The sequence below is a fragment of the Vicia villosa genome, linkage group LG7, assembly GCF_029867415.1.
Source record: "Vicia villosa cultivar HV-30 ecotype Madison, WI linkage group LG7, Vvil1.0, whole genome shotgun sequence".
NCBI lineage: Eukaryota > Viridiplantae > Streptophyta > Magnoliopsida > Fabales > Fabaceae > Vicia > Vicia villosa.
In genome coordinates, this window is record NC_081186.1 from 87,695,049 (window position 1) to 87,713,140 (window position 18,092).

Here is an 18,092-nt window from a genome sequence, read left to right on the forward strand (position 1 = left end):
CAAAAACTTTGATACCAGTTGTTGGGAAAAAACGGCATGGAGAAAGTAAAGAGCACAATCACAACACATCAATATAATGTGGAAACTCCAAAATCAGGAAAAAAACTATAGTCATTATAAAATAACGACAAAAAATAACACTAAGTGGAAATTGTAACAAGACATATATTACTGTTAACCACTCCACACCCCACTATACTCACACTCTCCAAAGAGAAATGTTTAACTACTTGTCATAACACTATTATTCCTTGCTTATTAAAAAAAGTATAAGAGAAAAGAAAAAAAAATCAAATACATAATTAAAATGCTTGTGATTATTGCATTTTGTAATTAAAAACTTGAGTCTATTATATGACCTTGGACTACCTATTCTTTTACAAAATTAAATTATGTGAAATTATTTCCAACATTTTAGTTTTAACAATATCAACAAAGTCAACCAAACAAAAATTGATAAAGAACCCGGTATTTCCTAAGAGAAGGTTTTAGGAACCTAAATGATGAAACCTTAAAATAAAGGCAATTTCTTTTCCCAGGTGTGAAGCACACTTCTGAAAACTTAAAAATATTATCATCTTTTTTTTGAGATGCATCTCCGAACGCACCTCAGTCCATTTTTTCCAAAAAGTAGTTCAGAGATGCATATGCGAAGATTTATGGGATGTATTCGGAGATGCATCTCCAAAATCACCCTTGAACCCATTTTCCAAATGTTTTTCAATGAGATTTATCATTTAATCATTCAGCGAAATTTTTAGAGATGCATCTCCGAAAATGTCAAGCGGGAAATTGAATATATTACCACCTTGCATGATCATCTCCCCATACTTCATTCATCCTCCATAACCCAAAATTCTTAAAACTTTCATTCTCAATCAACTATTTTCGACTCCTAATCATCATTATTGTGTTTTATCACATCAAAGGGAGCAAAAGAAGTTGCAATTTAAGGTAAAATTCATTCATTTTATATCTCATTGCTCGCATTAATCTTGTTTTTGGGCTGAAAAAATATACTTTGAGTACGGAGATGCATCTCCGAATTCACCTGCTATATGTTTTGGAGATGCCTATTTGAATATGCTTGTTACTTTAATTTTTTAAACTATTTTTATGTTTTGGTTCAAAATAGATATGGTGCACCCGAATATGTTTCCCAAAGCTCCTGTAGGTAATGATATAAAACTTGATGAGTGAAGGACAATGTTAAATCGGTGTTAGACCAGTTGATGTCAAGATAGATGTTGGTCAATATTTTACAATTGAACAACTGTTTACTGCTCGTGAACATATGCTTGAATGAGTCCGCATGGTGGCCGGGAAATTTGGATTTGGCATTGTAATCGGAAGGTAACGTATCTCGGGCAAGATTAAATTTCAATTTTCACAAAGTGAAGCAAGCAGAGAAGACATGTTGGGATAGTTCTAAGTGTGAATGTACTCTTAGGAAGGCTTATAGTCTTCCATGTGCTTGTCTCATTTCAAAAAATAAGAAGTTTGATTCCCAGATACGTATGGATGAAATCTACAATCACTGGAGAAAATTCTGGTTTGATGATGATGTGACGATGGGTGGTAAAGCAGGTATAACTATGATGATCGAGTGGAAAATAATTCAAGATTGATTTTCTAAAGCAAATGACACCATAAAATTGCATATCAAAGAGCGGTTGAGGAAGATTGTTATCCAACAACCACATATTTGAAACCTCTTTCAGAACCCGTTAAAACCAAAGGTGCCCCTAAAAAGGTCAAACCGACACAAGATGACAATTCAACTAAGCGGTCTCCCTCATACTTTAAACGTGTTGATTCAAATTTCTGGATTCTCCAACTCCAAAATCTCAAAAAGTGTGTACATGGGTGCTCTCATTCGCAAACCACCTCCTTCACCGATTGATGCCGAAAATAATCTTTATTGAAGAAATGCCGCTTTTTAAGCACAAACACATTGAGCGGATTGTAAATGTCAAGGATGATGGTAATTGTGATTTTTGGGCTGTATCCAGCTTGCTTTGTAAAAAAGAGGAGAATCACTTTCTTGTCCGCCAAACTCTGTTGAATGAGTTGACGAAGCATAGGGAATTGTACACAACGTTATATGGGAAAAAAATTACATTTTGATGCAATTCAAGACGCTCTCACTCCTTGAGTTAGCGATCCCACACCGTTTTCAAAATGGATGCGCTTTCCTGAAATGACCTATCTTATTGCAAGTGCGTATCCGAATAAATCCTTTTATGGTAAAATAATAGGGTTTATCCGGATATGCATCTCCAAAATGTATTTTGATGATATGATAAAGTTTCTAAGGTCCAAAGTGATCATGTCTTATATAAATAGGGTGTTTCTCATCCTATTTTTCTATAAAACACCTAATAACAGAAAATGAATACAAATCCCCCACCTTATATTTGTGTATATCAATGGTGAGATGCCGCCATTGCAGTTTAGGGTCTGCGAGGATTTAACTCGCACATACCTGATTTCCAAACTAAAACTGTGATATCCAAAAACTTGATGAGTTGTCAAGATCAAGTATCGTTCACCCTCGTTTGACAGCGACGGTAAGATACAGTTCACCAACTTCGAATTGACGACGGATGCAGATTTAGAGGTTATGTGGGGTACTTTTCGCTGATATGAAACAAAGGTTCTAATTGAAGTGGAGGCGGAGATTGCAATATCCATTGACGATATTATCAACATGTTGCAACGTTCGGAACTACCCGTTTAAAACGATGTGTAATGTTAATTTTCCGAATATCATTTATCTATGTAATGTTGAGTGTTTTAATTCAATGTCAAGTTGTTATGATTATCAGTTATAAATTTTGAATTTAAAATATTCACACTATTTGTCTTTGTCTCTGTTTCTGTTTTTCTTTTGAAGTATAATGCTATTTCGGATATACATCTCCGAAGCATATGATATATTATTTCAGAGATGTATCTTTGAACCAAATTTTTGCAAAAATAATTTATGATGCGTTCGAAAATGTATCTCCGAATTCTAGAAATATTTTTAAGTTTTCACAAAGGGGTTGTGAGAAGGCATAAGGGTAGGAAAAAATTTCCTAAATAAAAGCCTAACAAAATCTCATATTGAGGTAGATACCTCAACGTTGGTCTGAGGCATCAAGACACCAAATCATTCACCAGACTTTACAATTGGATCCTAATTCATGACTTCACTTGTGAACATGATAGGTCTTTCCCAGACCACAAAATTTAAGTTAAACTCAAATCAAATTGAATCAAGATGGATGGTGAAACTCAATTAATATGTTCGAATTGAGATAAATGAGTGTAAGTTATTGGTCTAAGGTTGAATCCTGCCAACATGATCTGATATGTGTAAGCTAAAAGTGTAAGTGTAAATTGTTGGTCTCTATAGTTCAACCTCACATAATTTTGATATGAATAATGAATTAACCCTATATTTATTAAATTAACAACAATTTTGCTTGGTATACGGAAAACATCTACGAATCATTTTCAAAACAACAAAGAAAGTACAGCTGATAGATGTAAGCATTTGAATCATAAAGACTAGAGAAGAAGTAACATTTCTTATCCTTTGTTAACTAAAACTCTAATGGAACAACATGATATGTAACTTAACAAAATAAAGCCGTTGTGTCTAACTTAACAAGTAATTAAATCATAAGCAGTAAAAGTATATCAAGTGTGCTTGCTTGGGAATAGGGATAGACCACTATACAATATACAGAAACAGACACAACACATTGAGTTCGAGATGAAAAAAAGTTGTTATTGCTATCTAGGAAGATGGACTGCTACTGTTGTTGCGGAAGCTGTTTGCAAGATTATTCAAAGGAGAAGCTTGAAAAAGTGAGAGTCTTATGGTTCTTGTGTGAGATGATGTATGCAAGTCTTTACACTCTTCAAGATCACTATCACATCCTAACACAACCCATTCTCCTTCATCATCCAAATACTTGAGAACCAAATTGTTCATATCAGTTAGGTTAAAACGCCTTGCTATCTCAAGCTGCAGATCTCTAAAACACCACACTGCTTGCAAGCTAAACCTAATCTTCTCGTCCGCGAACGTCGCCTTCACTCTGAAAGCACCTCTTTCCAATAGTCCTGATGATGATGAATTGTTGTTGTTCCAGGTTACAGTTGGTCTTGGAGGTAGGGTTTGGTTGTTGTTGTTGTTGTTGTTGAAATGTAGAAGTAACTGTTTGGTATCATGATCCTCTTGTAGTTGTTGATAGTCTTGGATATTAATAGTTGATGCATGCTGCATTAATGCATCAACTGCTGAAGGAGCTGCAAGGTTTTCTGTCATCAAAAGATGATGATGATCTCCATTAATAATAGATTTGTTTCCTGCTGCATGAGTCTGACTGCATGCAGAAGGTGGAGATTTCAAATTAGTAACTAAATCTCCATGGCTGTTATAGAAACTGTTGTTGTTGATGTGATCACCACTGCTGCCACCTCCGCCACCGCCATGAGCAGTTGCAGTGCTCAACTCTGGAAAGCTTGCATAGAAAGATCCAATCTGAATAGCACCCTCAGCACCTTGAACAGAATCTATCACCAGTTGAAGCTTCTTCAAAGAATGGCCCACTTTCTTTATTTTTCTTGAAGGCCACCTTGTTATCCCATGCTGTCTGCATATCCTTTTCAGAGTTGTAGGACATACTGTATCACAAAATATTATTTAATTAGTTTAGATTAAGATTGAGTTGGAATAATTAATATCTATATGATTATGATATTGTTTTTTTTTCATTTCATTAATTAATTGAAGTTTAAATTTACAAGTTACTAGTACTCACCACCGATGCTCTTTGCGGCGTCCTTTAGGCTTCCGGCGAAGTATTGTCTAAGAACAGGCAAGCTTATGGTCTTCTCGGCCTTGGTTCGTCGCTTGTCGCCTGACTTTCGTCCGCTCGAAGAAGATGATGACCTGCGACCACCACCGGTACCGCCGCCTCCGGATTCTTCACCAGCCTCTACACTTGCTCTTGAGTTACTGCTCTGATCATGCTGCAGGACTTGTCCAAATTCTGAAAAGACTGAATTTCCCTCTCTCTCCCAATTACATGTTGTGACTTTGAATTCCTCTTTAGGTTCTTGAAGATACTCCAACGACACCGACACGCCTTTTCCTTTGTTTTGTGCTTCCATCATATGTGCAATCCAAGAACAAGATGATGAATTTGTGTCTTTAGTTGAACAGCCTGAAGCTGCATCAACTTGTGACAGTGATGCTGTAGTAGCAGCATCAGATGCAGAAGAAGGCATGTAGTTATTTGTTGTCGTTGGAAAAGTGAACTGATCTTGATCCTCATGATGATTAGCATTGTCATCATCCATAACAACATGCAAATGCAAGCTTCTGCAAGCTTGTTGAACAACAAGGGATAATGAGTTGAGCATTTGTTTCTGTTGTTCCGTGTCGCGGCAATCTTTAGGTAGAAAAAACTCCAAAACAAAATCAGCTGCAGAACCAGTGTACACACTTCTCAATGGAATCGCAACCGCGGCATGTAATCCAAACATGTCCGCGTGGTGAGCGAGCGGATATTCGGCTTTGCTGAATGCTGTAATGTCGATTGCGAAACAAGGCTTGGTTGTTGTGAATGCTGTTCCTACTATTCCTTGTCCATTGAAAAGATGATACTCACTGCAGGCTTCTTGAAATCCTAACATCTCCATGTCACCAACATAACAAGCTGAATCAACAGTCGATATGCAACTCATCATCATATGATTATTATTGTTCATCTGATCCGTTGGAACTGTAACCGAAACACTGCATCCACCACCGCCGGTAGTACCTTTTCCTCCTCCTTGTTGCTGTATGCAAGGAGCCCATGTTAGCGCTAGTGGCAAATTGTGAGTCTTGCATACAGACGCCAACACCTCTACGATCTCATTCACCGCTGCTTCGTACAACTCCTCAAAAACCTAATTATTCAATATCATATGTAAAACAATTAGGTCTAAGAATTGAATCAAGTATTGATTTGATGAATGATGGAATGCATCCTTACCTTTACTGCTGGTGGAATATTCATGTTGTGGCTACTACTTCTAAAATCAACAGCCTGCACCAAAGATAGATAGATCCATCAATCACATGTTTTGAATTACAGTAATATTAAACTAGTACTAATGCAATTAATTGAGAAACTACAAACCTCGAGAGCATTGGAGAGATGATCGAGTTGTGGACGATAATTGATGAGGTTTTGATTCGCGATAACAAACTCCATCACACCTAGACATGTACCACTTCCTCTTTCGAACACAGGAAGTGCTAGAAGAGATCCATACTGCTGCTGCTGTTGCTGATGCCGCGGATACTCGTGGCTTCTAAAGAATCGAACATGAACATTCATGTTTGGATTCACAGAAACCGGAACAGATGAACTCGAATCCTGCTGCAGATAATGAATTGCTGATCTCCTCCTTAGAGCAGGCACCCATATCTGAATAAGAACGTTGTTGGAAGAATTCTTTGTATACTCCTTTAAGTAACCAACAGCAACTACTAATCTCTCTTTCACCGAAGTCGATGGACCTTGACTCGCCCTCGGCCCGATCCACCATCTCTTCCCAACAACAAAACCACTTTCCTGATCAACTTGATGATGATTGAAATGATCACCTTCTCCCATTCCAATGGGAATACTATTCGCCATGTAGTGTTGTTGTTGCTGTGGTGATGCAGTTTGCTGCATCGCCATCATATTATTCTCACTAGCTTCAATCCAGCAACCTTCTCCTAAAAGCTCCTCAATTATATCTCCTTGATCTCCTCCAACCATCGTCCCAAATACACCGCCGTCGTCCACTATCCCACCACCGTATTCCATCCTAGCTAGCTTCTTTCTCAGATCCTGTAATAGTTATTATACATACATACATACATACATATGAGTGATCAAGTATAAGAGAAGATATCATTTCATATATATACTATTTATTAGAAGGTGACAGAAGATGAAGAGTCAAATATATATTAAGTAGTTGAGAACACGTACGTAGCTAACTAAGAACTAGCCAGCAGCAAGAGAAGAAAAGTGAAGAGTAGTTTTTTGTGCAGGCAGGGAGAGATGAAATGAAATATATGAACATATGCAATAAACAGGTCTCCTATAGTCCTATTTAATGACCAAAAATGCAATTTCAGTTTATTATAATTGAGTTGGACCCACTAGGAAGCAAAAGCAGCTACTGGTGTATCATCTATATTATATTAATCTCTTTCTCAAAGTAGCAGCGCTGTAAATTATTTATTTATTTATTTATTAATTATCATGATCATCATCTTGTTGTATATAATATGTGCTTGCTGCTTCTTGTATAACATACACTAAACTCGTGTTGAGAGTAACACATGCATATAAACATATATAGTATACTATCAAGTACTCTATTATCAAAAAAAAGAAAAAGAGATATATACTAAGAACTCAATCCATGAGATGAGAGACAGAAAGAGACAAGGATGGGTATATTATTCTTGCCGTTGAATTTTATTAATAGTGGGCAGGCTACAAAATTAGACTAGTAACTTTGGGATCTGTCTCCCTAATTCCACCCTCATTTTTTTATATAAAATGAAATTGACATAATTATCAAATTGATTTACAAAATGGATAATTTTCAACTTTATTTTCTAATTTTTCAAACTTCATACTATTCACAAAATATTTTAGGTTTTCTAATTTATTTTATTTTTATATATTTGTTCTTATTAAGAATATGACGAGTCTTGCTAGCAGTGTGCAATAATCAAAACTTTATAGTATTTAAATGTGTTGTAAAAAGTGAATGTTTTAAATTTTAATATAATCAAGGCATATACTATTATTAATTTTTTCTCAAATTTGAATATATTATGTTGAGAAGAAAATCATCAAAGTTTATTATTTAAAGAATAATCTTTTAAACATTAGCTGACTGATACAAATTGATCTTTTAAACAGGTGATTAGAGTGCTGAATTTGTAGTATTAAGGTGACTAGAAAAATATAACTTTTTCACAAAAATAATTTTTATTAATTTAAACTATTTAATAACTATTTAATAATTATTTAGCAAGTGTACTATGTCACTGTTAAGTAATAATATTTATAGTAAGTCAGTCACCATATAAGAATTACTTAATTGCAACATGACAATGTCATTGTACTGAAACTATTAAGTTGGAGGGTTTTTAATAAAAAATTAGATTTTCGATAGAAAAGAGAATAAAACAGATTAAAATTGATCATGGATTAAAGCGACTAGGTCTTTCTCGAATATGTTATTTATCACTGTTTGTTGATTGCATCTATTCTCTTAATATGATTTTCTAGTAACACGATAAATTAACATATTCGTTATACCTAATTCTTTAGTGTATAATGCTCTCTTTAATAAGAAAATCCTAATTCTTAAGTGGATTTGAAATCAAAGCATGCTATAATGTGTGTTAGTTCTTAAATCACAAAATTATAGTTTGGTATTCCTAAAGCAATTACTAATTATAAACATCTAAATTATGTCTGGTTTTAAAAGCTAGGGTCAATATTCATTCATAACCTAAGTTCAATTTGTATATTCGTCAACATACAAAAAGCATTACGAGTAAACTTAACAGAATAATACTAAAATCTCAAATTATGTTAAGAGTCTCACATCGAACAATATATGGTCTAAATATGTTCTTATAAGTGGGAGCAATCCTCACGTTACAAATAAGTTTTGTAGGATTGAGTTAGGTCCAACCACATTTTTTTAACATGGTATCAAGAGTCTGTTTAAAAGTTTATTATTCAAAGAATAGTCTTTTAAACATTAGCGGACTGATAATTAGATGGTGAGACTCTTAACAATTTGATATTTTAAACAGATGATCAGGGTGCTGAATTTGTAGTATTAAGCTGACTAGAGAAATATAATGTTTTTACATAAATATTTTTGTATTAATTTAAACTATTTAATAGACTATTTAGCATGTGTACTACATCACTGTTAAGTAATAATATTTATAATAAGTCAGTCTCCATATAAGAATTACTTAATTGCAACATCATTGTACGGAAATTATTAAGTTGGGGGATTTTTAACAAAAAAATTTGATTTTCAACCGAAAAGAGAATAAAATAGATTAAAATTAATCATGGATTAGAGCGACCAGGTCTTTTTCGAATATGTTATTTATCATTGTTTGTTGATTGCATCTATTTTTTTATATGATTTTCTAGTAACACGATAAACTAACATATTCGTTATACCTAATCCTTTAGTGTATAATGCTCTCTTTAATAAGAAAATCCTAATTTCTTAGGTGGATTTGAAATCACAAAAGTATAGTTCTATATTCCTAAAGCTAGGGCCAAATAGTAATTCATAACCTAAGTTTAATTTGTATATTCGTCAACATACAAAAAGCATTACGAGTAAACTTAACAGAATAATACTAGAATCTCAAATTATGTTAAGAGTCATACATCGAACAACATATGGCCTAAACATGTCTTTATAAGTGGGGACAATGCTCACCCTACAAGTCGGTTTTGTAGGATTGAGTTAGGTATAACCACATTTTTTAACATAGTATCAAGAGCATGTTTAAAATTTAGTAGACAGCCTGCTATCAGGTATCCGCTATCGGGCCACCCACCATTTATTTTCATGCTCCATATGTCTAGTCATTGGTGTGAGGGATCTATTTAGAGTCTTACATCAGACAATATATAACCTGAACACATCCCTATAAATGGAGGCAATCCTCACCCTACAAGCCAATTTTATAGAGTTGAATTAGTTCCAACCATATTTTCTTAATAAATTATTCAAACAATATAAAGTCAATCACATGGTCCAAACATATCAAATTAACATCATCTCAAAAGATCTAATTTAGGAAAACTTAGTTTCTCATATTAAATTTTTCATAGAATCAAATTTAGAAGAAAGATACATGAATTTGAAGATAAAAATTGATCTTTAATTGAGAAAAACCTTCAACCTTTCCTCCTAAAATTCTTGTAGCCGCCAATTTTGTCTTAAAATTGTCCCTTTAAAAATTCTGCACATTGTTCCTTTTATAATGGGCAAAACATGATTGCAAATTGCACCACGATTCAAAGTAATTGTATCGCGATATTTCGTGTAGCTAAGTCTTTTTGTTAGCTTTCATTTGCCGCTAGTCCCTGTTGTGATACAAGTGTGAGTTGGAAGTATCACATTGCTTAGAAAAGTGAAAGTTGAACACTTTATATGTGATATGACCCATAGACCTATCACCTTAAGATTTTGGATGAATATGTGGTGTCTCCCTCACTTTGTGTGTTGTTATTGACCTAATGTGAATGCTCCTCAAGAATACCCAACAATCCTATCTCAATTGAAATAGACCCGGCCCTGTGCAAGAGCAACATACTCTACAACACAACCCCAAATTTTAGATGACGCTCAAATTTTAGAAAGTCCAATTTTTTTTACATTAATATTAATACATATAAAAAATGTTATAAAAAAATTCAATATATCAAAAAAAATGCTATAATAAAAATTCAATACAATCAAAAAAATGAGATTGATCGAAGTTAAAATAATTATAATTAATTTTTTTTAATTAAGACATAATTATATTATTTATGTGTCATTTTTAATTATTATAATTATATTTATTTAAAAAAGTTTAAACATATTTTTGAAATTAGAAAGAGACCTCTGTTTATTTCGGTTAGTCCTAAATCGAAATTATGAAACTTAAGATATGGTCAAATAATTTGACAGGCATCATCAAGTAGAATGTGCTAAAAATTCACAGTTATCTCCTTTGTCTCAAATATTATCAAAATTCATCTCAAAACCATGTAATTCTCCTCTAATTATGATGATTCATTAATTACCACCATTTATTGTTTTTGGATGTGTTCTTAAATCATGTTTTTTAAAATATATATATATATATATATATATATATATATATATATATATATATATATATATATATATATTTTTGATATTTTGAAATATAATTTAAATTATTTTATGCTTTTTTTTTTAAATGGTTGTGTAGTTATCTTCTTTAATTTTAAAAAAATAATGAATTTCACTTTCGTTGTTTAAAAAAAGAAGGGAAGTAATACTGATATAGATATATAATATAATAATTAAAATTAGAATGTAAAGTCTCACCCCTTTTTAGTAAAATATAACCGGCTATATAATAATAATATTATTATTAAAAATAGTGGAAGATCATCACTATAGTATATATTGATGAAGAATATGTATAGAAGAATATTGACACACGTTATTAATGACCAAACAAAAAGAATTTAGAGAGAGAAAGTGATAAAGATATAGGTATATGTATGAACTCTTACATGCTATCTCTCTGCTCTCCACATGGCGATTCTACAAAATTTGTCTTCTTTTTTATTTATATTTCATTTTGCTGGCACTATTTTGTATTTATTTTTACCTTTAAAAACCAATCTCCAAAGATTGCTTACTGAGACACGATATCGGCGATTTATTTTTTATGAAAGTTGCTGGTATTAATATATTTTGAATTAAGTTAAAATTAGTATTATGGAACTACTATTTATTTAACTAGAACTTTTGTTATAAAAAAAGGTGATAATATATTTTAGTTACATATACTACAAGTTGAGGCTGTGAAAATTGAAAAAAAGATTCCTCTAAGTCTGATTGGTAAATTGATTGACAAAAATAAATGACAACTACTTTGGTTATAATCTTTATTGAATCAATCAATCTAGCTAGGTAGCTATAGATGGATAGCATTTTGAAAACGAAAGAGAATTGTTTTATCGCCGTGGTTTCTTTGTTTGAGATTCTCTTTGACAACTCACTTAATAAACCACTGTTGTTTGTGGGTAACAAAATATTCTACACCAACGTTAGTGTAAATTTTGGAAAGTTAACAACAGTCATTTAGATAATGGCGAAATAGATTACTTCCTCCGTCTCATAATAAGTGTTTTATTTGTACTTTTTCCTTGTCTCAAATTAATTGTTCATTTATAATTTCAATGCATCAATCATTATTATTTTTCCACTATTATACCCATATTTATTAACTTTCACGTTATTCAACTACTATTAATAGGGATATTCTAGTAACTGACATTAACTTTTTTACTAAAACCAACACATCCAATCATTTTCTTAAAAACTGCGCATTGCTCAAATAGGACATTTATTATGAGACGGAGGGAGTAATTTTTTTATTATAATATTTACGGTATTAGTACTATATATGTCATACTATGTAATTAATTTGACTTTCACATAAATTCAAGAATAAATGTTTACTAATTTTTCATTATTAAGTATTGTATTTATTTTTAAATTGATTTATAATTGTTCCGTGAGAGAATCAGAATTGTTTGGTGGATAGTGGATAATGAAGTAAAGTTTGTTATGTTAGATTTGAGCTTTAAATATAGTGGAGAGGGTAATTGACATGCAAGATTAACACTTCAACATCTATGTCATTTAGATAATAAAAAGCAATGTGAGAGTCAGAGTGAATTTGACAGTTGAGAATGATGTATTTTTCTTTTTAAATAGTGGAAGCAGTTTGGAATAGAAAACATGGAGTCAGGTGTGGATCTCGGTCAGCCATTGATTGGGATGGTCTGCAGTGCTCATGAGAATAAAATCACCTGTTTTGGGAAGAATAGATGGATAAGTGTTTATTATACCTACTACCTTTACCTTATCATTTACCTTATCATTGGGCCTTTCGTCTTAGACTTTATGAGCAGTCTGAAACACTTGATCTCCAAGTCTTTGTCTCTGCTATATAGGACAAGGATTTTTCGTATATGCTCTTACTCGTTGGCTTGGTTCGAGGAGATGAAAGGTTTGATGCTCTTACTCGTTGGCTTGGCTTGGTTCGTATAGGACAAGGATTTTTCGTATATGCTCTTACTCGTTGACAAGGATTTTTCGTATATGCTCTTACTCGTTACCGTCATTGGGAACAAACACATTTTCTTGGGAAAAGTAACATTTGATAGGGATAAATGGTGTATGTCCTTACGCTAGCTGATAATGATGCCTTCTCAAGAGTACTTGATTATTCAGAACAGTCTTCAAGGCGATATCAACCAATGGTGGTGCATAGTGGATCATGCGATCCTTAATGGATAAGGCACATATAAAGGTTTCTAAAGAAACATTTAAACCTTTTTCTGCCATTATCGACCCACAACACAATTTATTTATGCCTCCCACCATCATTCTTTCTCGTGCGTTTTGTTTTTCCAGTTATTTGATTAAGTTCATGTGTGATTTTTCGTTCATCGGTACTTAACATGCATTAGCGATAATCCATTTTCCTTACAATAACTAATTTTACCCCTTTTCTTATTTTCACCTCCTTTCTAGGGTTTCTTGGGTGGTGAGCTTTTGATGGCTCTACTTATCTTTTGATAGATTTTCCCTGTTGCTTACACACTTTGATAGAAGTGTTTTATTTGAACTTGCATATTCTTTTCCAAATTATTCATACTATTTCCGCAAAATTTATTGCTATGGAGATTGCACCAGCAATGTTTCTGAAGGCGAAAAAGACATTTTGGCCGACTAGGTAGAACGAGAAACATTGAAGATCGTCAACACTTTTGCTCGCGAGGGTGGATTTAACCATGTTTTTACTAAAGTGACGTCTTCATTTGACTGTGGGTGTTTCCACTAGATGGAGACAATGGGATATGTAGTGAGTACGATGGGTGCGTCATTCCCTTCCACGAGTTCTGACTCTCTTTCTAGGTCTGATATCTTTGAGGCAAGTCTTCAAGTTTTTTTAGACCTATTCTAACTGCGTGAAGCATTTCAAGGATAATTTAATTTTTGTCATTCCCCTAATGAAGAAACACATGTGAAGATATGTAAAATAGAACTCATACCTCTATACATATGCACATATGTATTCCGTAAGTTCTGGTTCCATAGTCATTTCTTGACAAGGAGCAGATCTTATGTGTACAAGGAGGATAACCTATCCAAAGAAAAGGTATATTTGAAGAGGAAATCATGGCCTTTAACAAGGAGCTAGTTTATGTCGACGACATTATTCCTTTTGATGTAGCATCTAGGAAGTGGTAAAACCTGTTTGTTGAAACCCAGTTGTTGGTGGATGCTAGTAATGATAAGGAGATGCAGACTATTTTTGGTAAGTGGTATAGAAATCTCTCCCCTCCCGATTGTTTTCTTGAACAATTCTTTTTCTCACGTTTTTCTATTGGTTACACATATGAGATAAAGTGGTAGAAAGCAATGCAACAAATGAAGAAAGGTTCTCGGGTTATCTCTTTCTTGGATGATACCTTAAATAATCTGCCTATTAGAGGAACTTATACTTCGGCTTTTATGTCAGACCGATTGTTCGAACGAAACCTTCATCAACAAAATTCGAAGTCGGGGTTTGCTCACCAGGGTTAAGGTTGGTGACGTTTTATGCTTGTTGCATCATGAAGGTAGGAGGAGTCTAGATCATAGCCCTGAATTTGAAGAAGTTCGGGTGGACATGCCGTTTATCAAGCGTCCACGACTAAGGTCCATTGAGGTCCAACAAGGTTACCTCCTGTACTGCTAACTCACCTTTTTTAAAGAAAAGTCAGTGACTTCTATTATTCTATTTCATACAAAGATTATTCTTATTTTTAAACATGTTTGGAGAAGCTCATCGTATGGAGTTATCCGATCTGGCATACCACACCCATTTGACATCAGGCGTCTTGACTATTGGAGCCACCGAGGAAGGGTAAGACTTCCTACCTGGTCGTTTTCATAGGGAGAAGAAGATGCTCAAATAGAGGGTTAACACCCTTAATGTTCAGAAAAATCGTTGCTTGGAAGAGATCTAGAAAGCATCTTTATCATTTATGAGCATAAAGGTGTCATGGAACCTTTTGAGTATATCGACACTCTGGGTGAGAAGGTGAAGTTGCTTACTCAAAAGGTGACAAAGAAGAACGATGTCTTAGTTTCTGTTTGGGCATCATTTTTTAGGGTAGAGGTCGCCCTTTATGAAGAAAATTAGTCCTTGAATCCTTCCCTAAAAAGGATAGAAGAGTTCAAGGCATCTTTGAAAGAGTCTCAAGAAAGCTGAAAGAAGGTCGAGGACAGTCTTTGTGAGATGCCTCTCAAGAACCTTGTCTTGTCCAAGGAGTATGTGAAGTCATTGGAGGAGAGTTTCTGTATTGCCCAAGACTCCTTTGAGAATATTTTGATAATATAGTACTCGACTCCACATATAGGATTCATAATGGTTTCAGGTTGAAGGGTGATATACACCACGATCACCATGAGAATAACTTATGACACTTACATAACATTATATATAATATTCTTATGGTGGGTTAATCCAGTATAAATATTACTCCTAGCATTCATACTTATTTGAAGACTTGATATCCCTTTATCCATGATCCATGAGCTGTGATCATCAGGTTATCCATATAATAGTCTCATTGATTTAATGTTATCCCACTTCGCAATAAAACTTGACTATGGATAAAAGGAAACTGTCAAATGGTCTGAAGAAGAATTTTGTACAAGAAGTTTCTATGAGGTAGTTTAAGTATAGTAACGAGACATATAGCAATCATACAAGGAGGAAGTTAATTTTTCATTTTTTATAATTAGGCAAAGGACCTCCATTGTTAGAGGTGTAACACCCTTCTAATACCCCGCATAAATATTAAACAATAATCAGAGTAAAACATGAATCAGATTCAAACCATACAATCAGTAAGCAAACAACCAAATTAACACTTATTATAACATTGGACAATCTTCCATTCATGTTATAATAGCAAAAACAGCCTAATGCAATGCAACTACATGCATGTGGTACCAAAATCTGGGATAACCCAACTCACCGACCCACCATCGTCAAGGATACGATAACACCCACTCACTAATTCCACACAATGGGAATTAGCTACCACTGATCCACCATCGTCAAGGACCAGCCACATAATGATTATGAGTGCATGCATCAACCATAACATGCTCATCACCCACATAAATCGATCAATGTCATAATCATCAATAAAACACATATTTCACGCTAACAATACATGTATAATAAACACCAGTTATAACCACAACATCATACAGGTAAAACATTCATTAGTGTACCTATAAGCATAACCCACCACAAACAAATAAGATCGGGTGTTTTAAAAATAATTCAAGCCACAACTCAAAACACCATTTGATTATATAAATTATTTGATTAGCTTCACTGTACTTGAAACGGCACCAAAATCCGGTTTACGGTTTAAAAGTTACACATTTTTAAACTTTTCAAAATGGCCTGTCACCAACAGCACGCGGCGCCAACCTTAGTTCGCGGCGCGAACTGAGCGAGTCAAAAATCCCCAACATTCTGCCAAGCACTTCGCGGCGCAAACATGTGTTCGCGGCGCGAAACGAGCACATAAGTACGCCTTCGTGGCGCGGCCATATGCTCGCGGCGCGTACTGAACCCAACAAAACTTCTTGGCTTTCTGCCAAGCAGTTCGCGGCGCCAACTCCTGGACGCGGCGCGAACTGGCGATTTCCAGAACTCCGAATCGCAGAAAACAGCCTGCGATTTTGCCCTTCCTTCATCAATTCATTACCAAACCAATCCCATTCCAACCAGATTTGCATACAGTGAAACAAACACATATTATAACACATTTATAATACTTTCAACCATCCAATTAACACCATACATGATGAATACAATCATTATACATCAATTCTCCCAAAAACCTAGCATTTCTACAACCTAAGCATAACCCAATTGATACGAATAACACGATCAAATTCTATCATACTACCTATAATCCCATAATAGAAGATAAATGGAAGAGCCCCCCTTACCTGAAGGTTGATTCTTCGTTCTTCCTCGCGTCGCACTTCCTAGCTCTTCTCCTCTTTTCACGTTCAGACTTCTTTTCCCAAAATGCTGTAACCCTCTCTATTCCACAACTCCTTCTATTTTTCTATTTTATGAAAATAAGCTTATCATTAGTAATGGGCTTCACAACTGACACCCCCTTCTACTAAAAGCGACACTGGCCCATTAGCCTCATTATTTCCATTTTTCTCAGTTAACTCAAATAATTCTAATATTTAATCCAAAAATTAATTAAATTAAATAAAGAATTTTATGGGGTGTTACAAGAGGAGTTTCATTTTGAATTTAAAAGCCTATTAAAAAAATAGGTTACACATCCATACACGCAATAACAATCACATTTAGTACGATGAACGAGAATGATGCATGTCTCTCCATCTAATCTATCTTTTACCTATTTTTACTTTTTTTTTGTTTTAAATATGCATTCCTTATGTATGAGATTTTGTTAATTATTCAAAATTTCAGAAAATTACATGTTACTCGAAAATTCACATAAACTTAAGATCAATAAATCGACTAAGTAAAAGTCTAATAGAATCTAATAAAGTATTAGATTTCTATTTCAAGTTTATTTGTTAAAGTGAAAATTTTACCATCAAGAACGATCTTTTGTTTAAAATTATTCAATTATTGTTGTGAATGTGACAAAAATACAATGACAAAAGATTTTTGTTATGATGTTAACTAATGGATAAATTTATGGGTGACTATTAAATGTGACAAAATAGACCTATTGAATATGTCCATTTTACTCGCGCTTTAATGCATGACAGGTCATAGATTTAAATATACACTCTCTAATGTGTTTGCCTTGTTTCGTTCAATTATTTTTGCAGACTTTACTGTTAATATAATTAATTATTATCTGGAAGGCAAGACCAATGGAGATAGACCGCAAAAGAGAAGTGTACTTAAATCTGCACAAGTTCATGAATCTTAATTGCAGTATCCAATGCCAAAGAGCTAGGATCAAATGGCTGAGAGAATGAGATGCAAACTCCAATTATTTCCATGGCTGCATTAACAGATGAATGAGAGAAAATGATATCCTGACCTTAGAAGTGAATGGAAGAATGACAAAGGAAGCAAATGTTATTAAAAAGGAGATTTTCACTCATTTCCAGGGGCTGTTCGAAGGCAGAGGTGT

General features: G+C 33.9%; 1 protein-coding gene across 1 annotated transcript; it reads right to left on the minus strand.

Annotated features, from left to right (window-relative positions):
• Nucleotides 1-3,683: 3,683 nt before the first annotated feature.
• LOC131615612 (protein NLP5) lies at nucleotides 3,684-7,184 on the minus strand. Its single transcript, XM_058886751.1, has 5 exons — nucleotides 7,032-7,184; nucleotides 6,186-6,887; nucleotides 6,039-6,092; nucleotides 4,818-5,952; nucleotides 3,684-4,680 (listed from the first exon to the last, which is right to left on the minus strand). The coding sequence occupies exons 2-5, from the start codon at nucleotides 6,861-6,863 to the stop codon at nucleotides 3,788-3,790; spliced, it is 2,760 nt and encodes a 919-aa protein (XP_058742734.1). The 5' UTR covers nucleotides 6,864-6,887; nucleotides 7,032-7,184; the 3' UTR covers nucleotides 3,684-3,787.
• Nucleotides 7,185-18,092: the final 10,908 nt, after the last annotated feature.

Bases quoted from the DNA above. Each gene is read 5' to 3' on its own strand.
- LOC131615612 (XM_058886751.1), bottom strand. From the start codon at position 6,863: ATGGAATACGGTGGTGGGATAGTGGACGACGGCGGTGTATTTGGGACG. The intron at 6,093-6,185 runs GTTTGTAGTTTC...TCTTTGGTGCAG, and splicing joins ATCTCTCCAATGCTCTCGAG to GCTGTTGATTTTAGAAGTAG. The intron at 4,681-4,817 runs GTGAGTACTAGT...TTTGTGATACAG, and splicing joins CGCCGCAAAGAGCATCGGTG to TATGTCCTACAACTCTGAAA.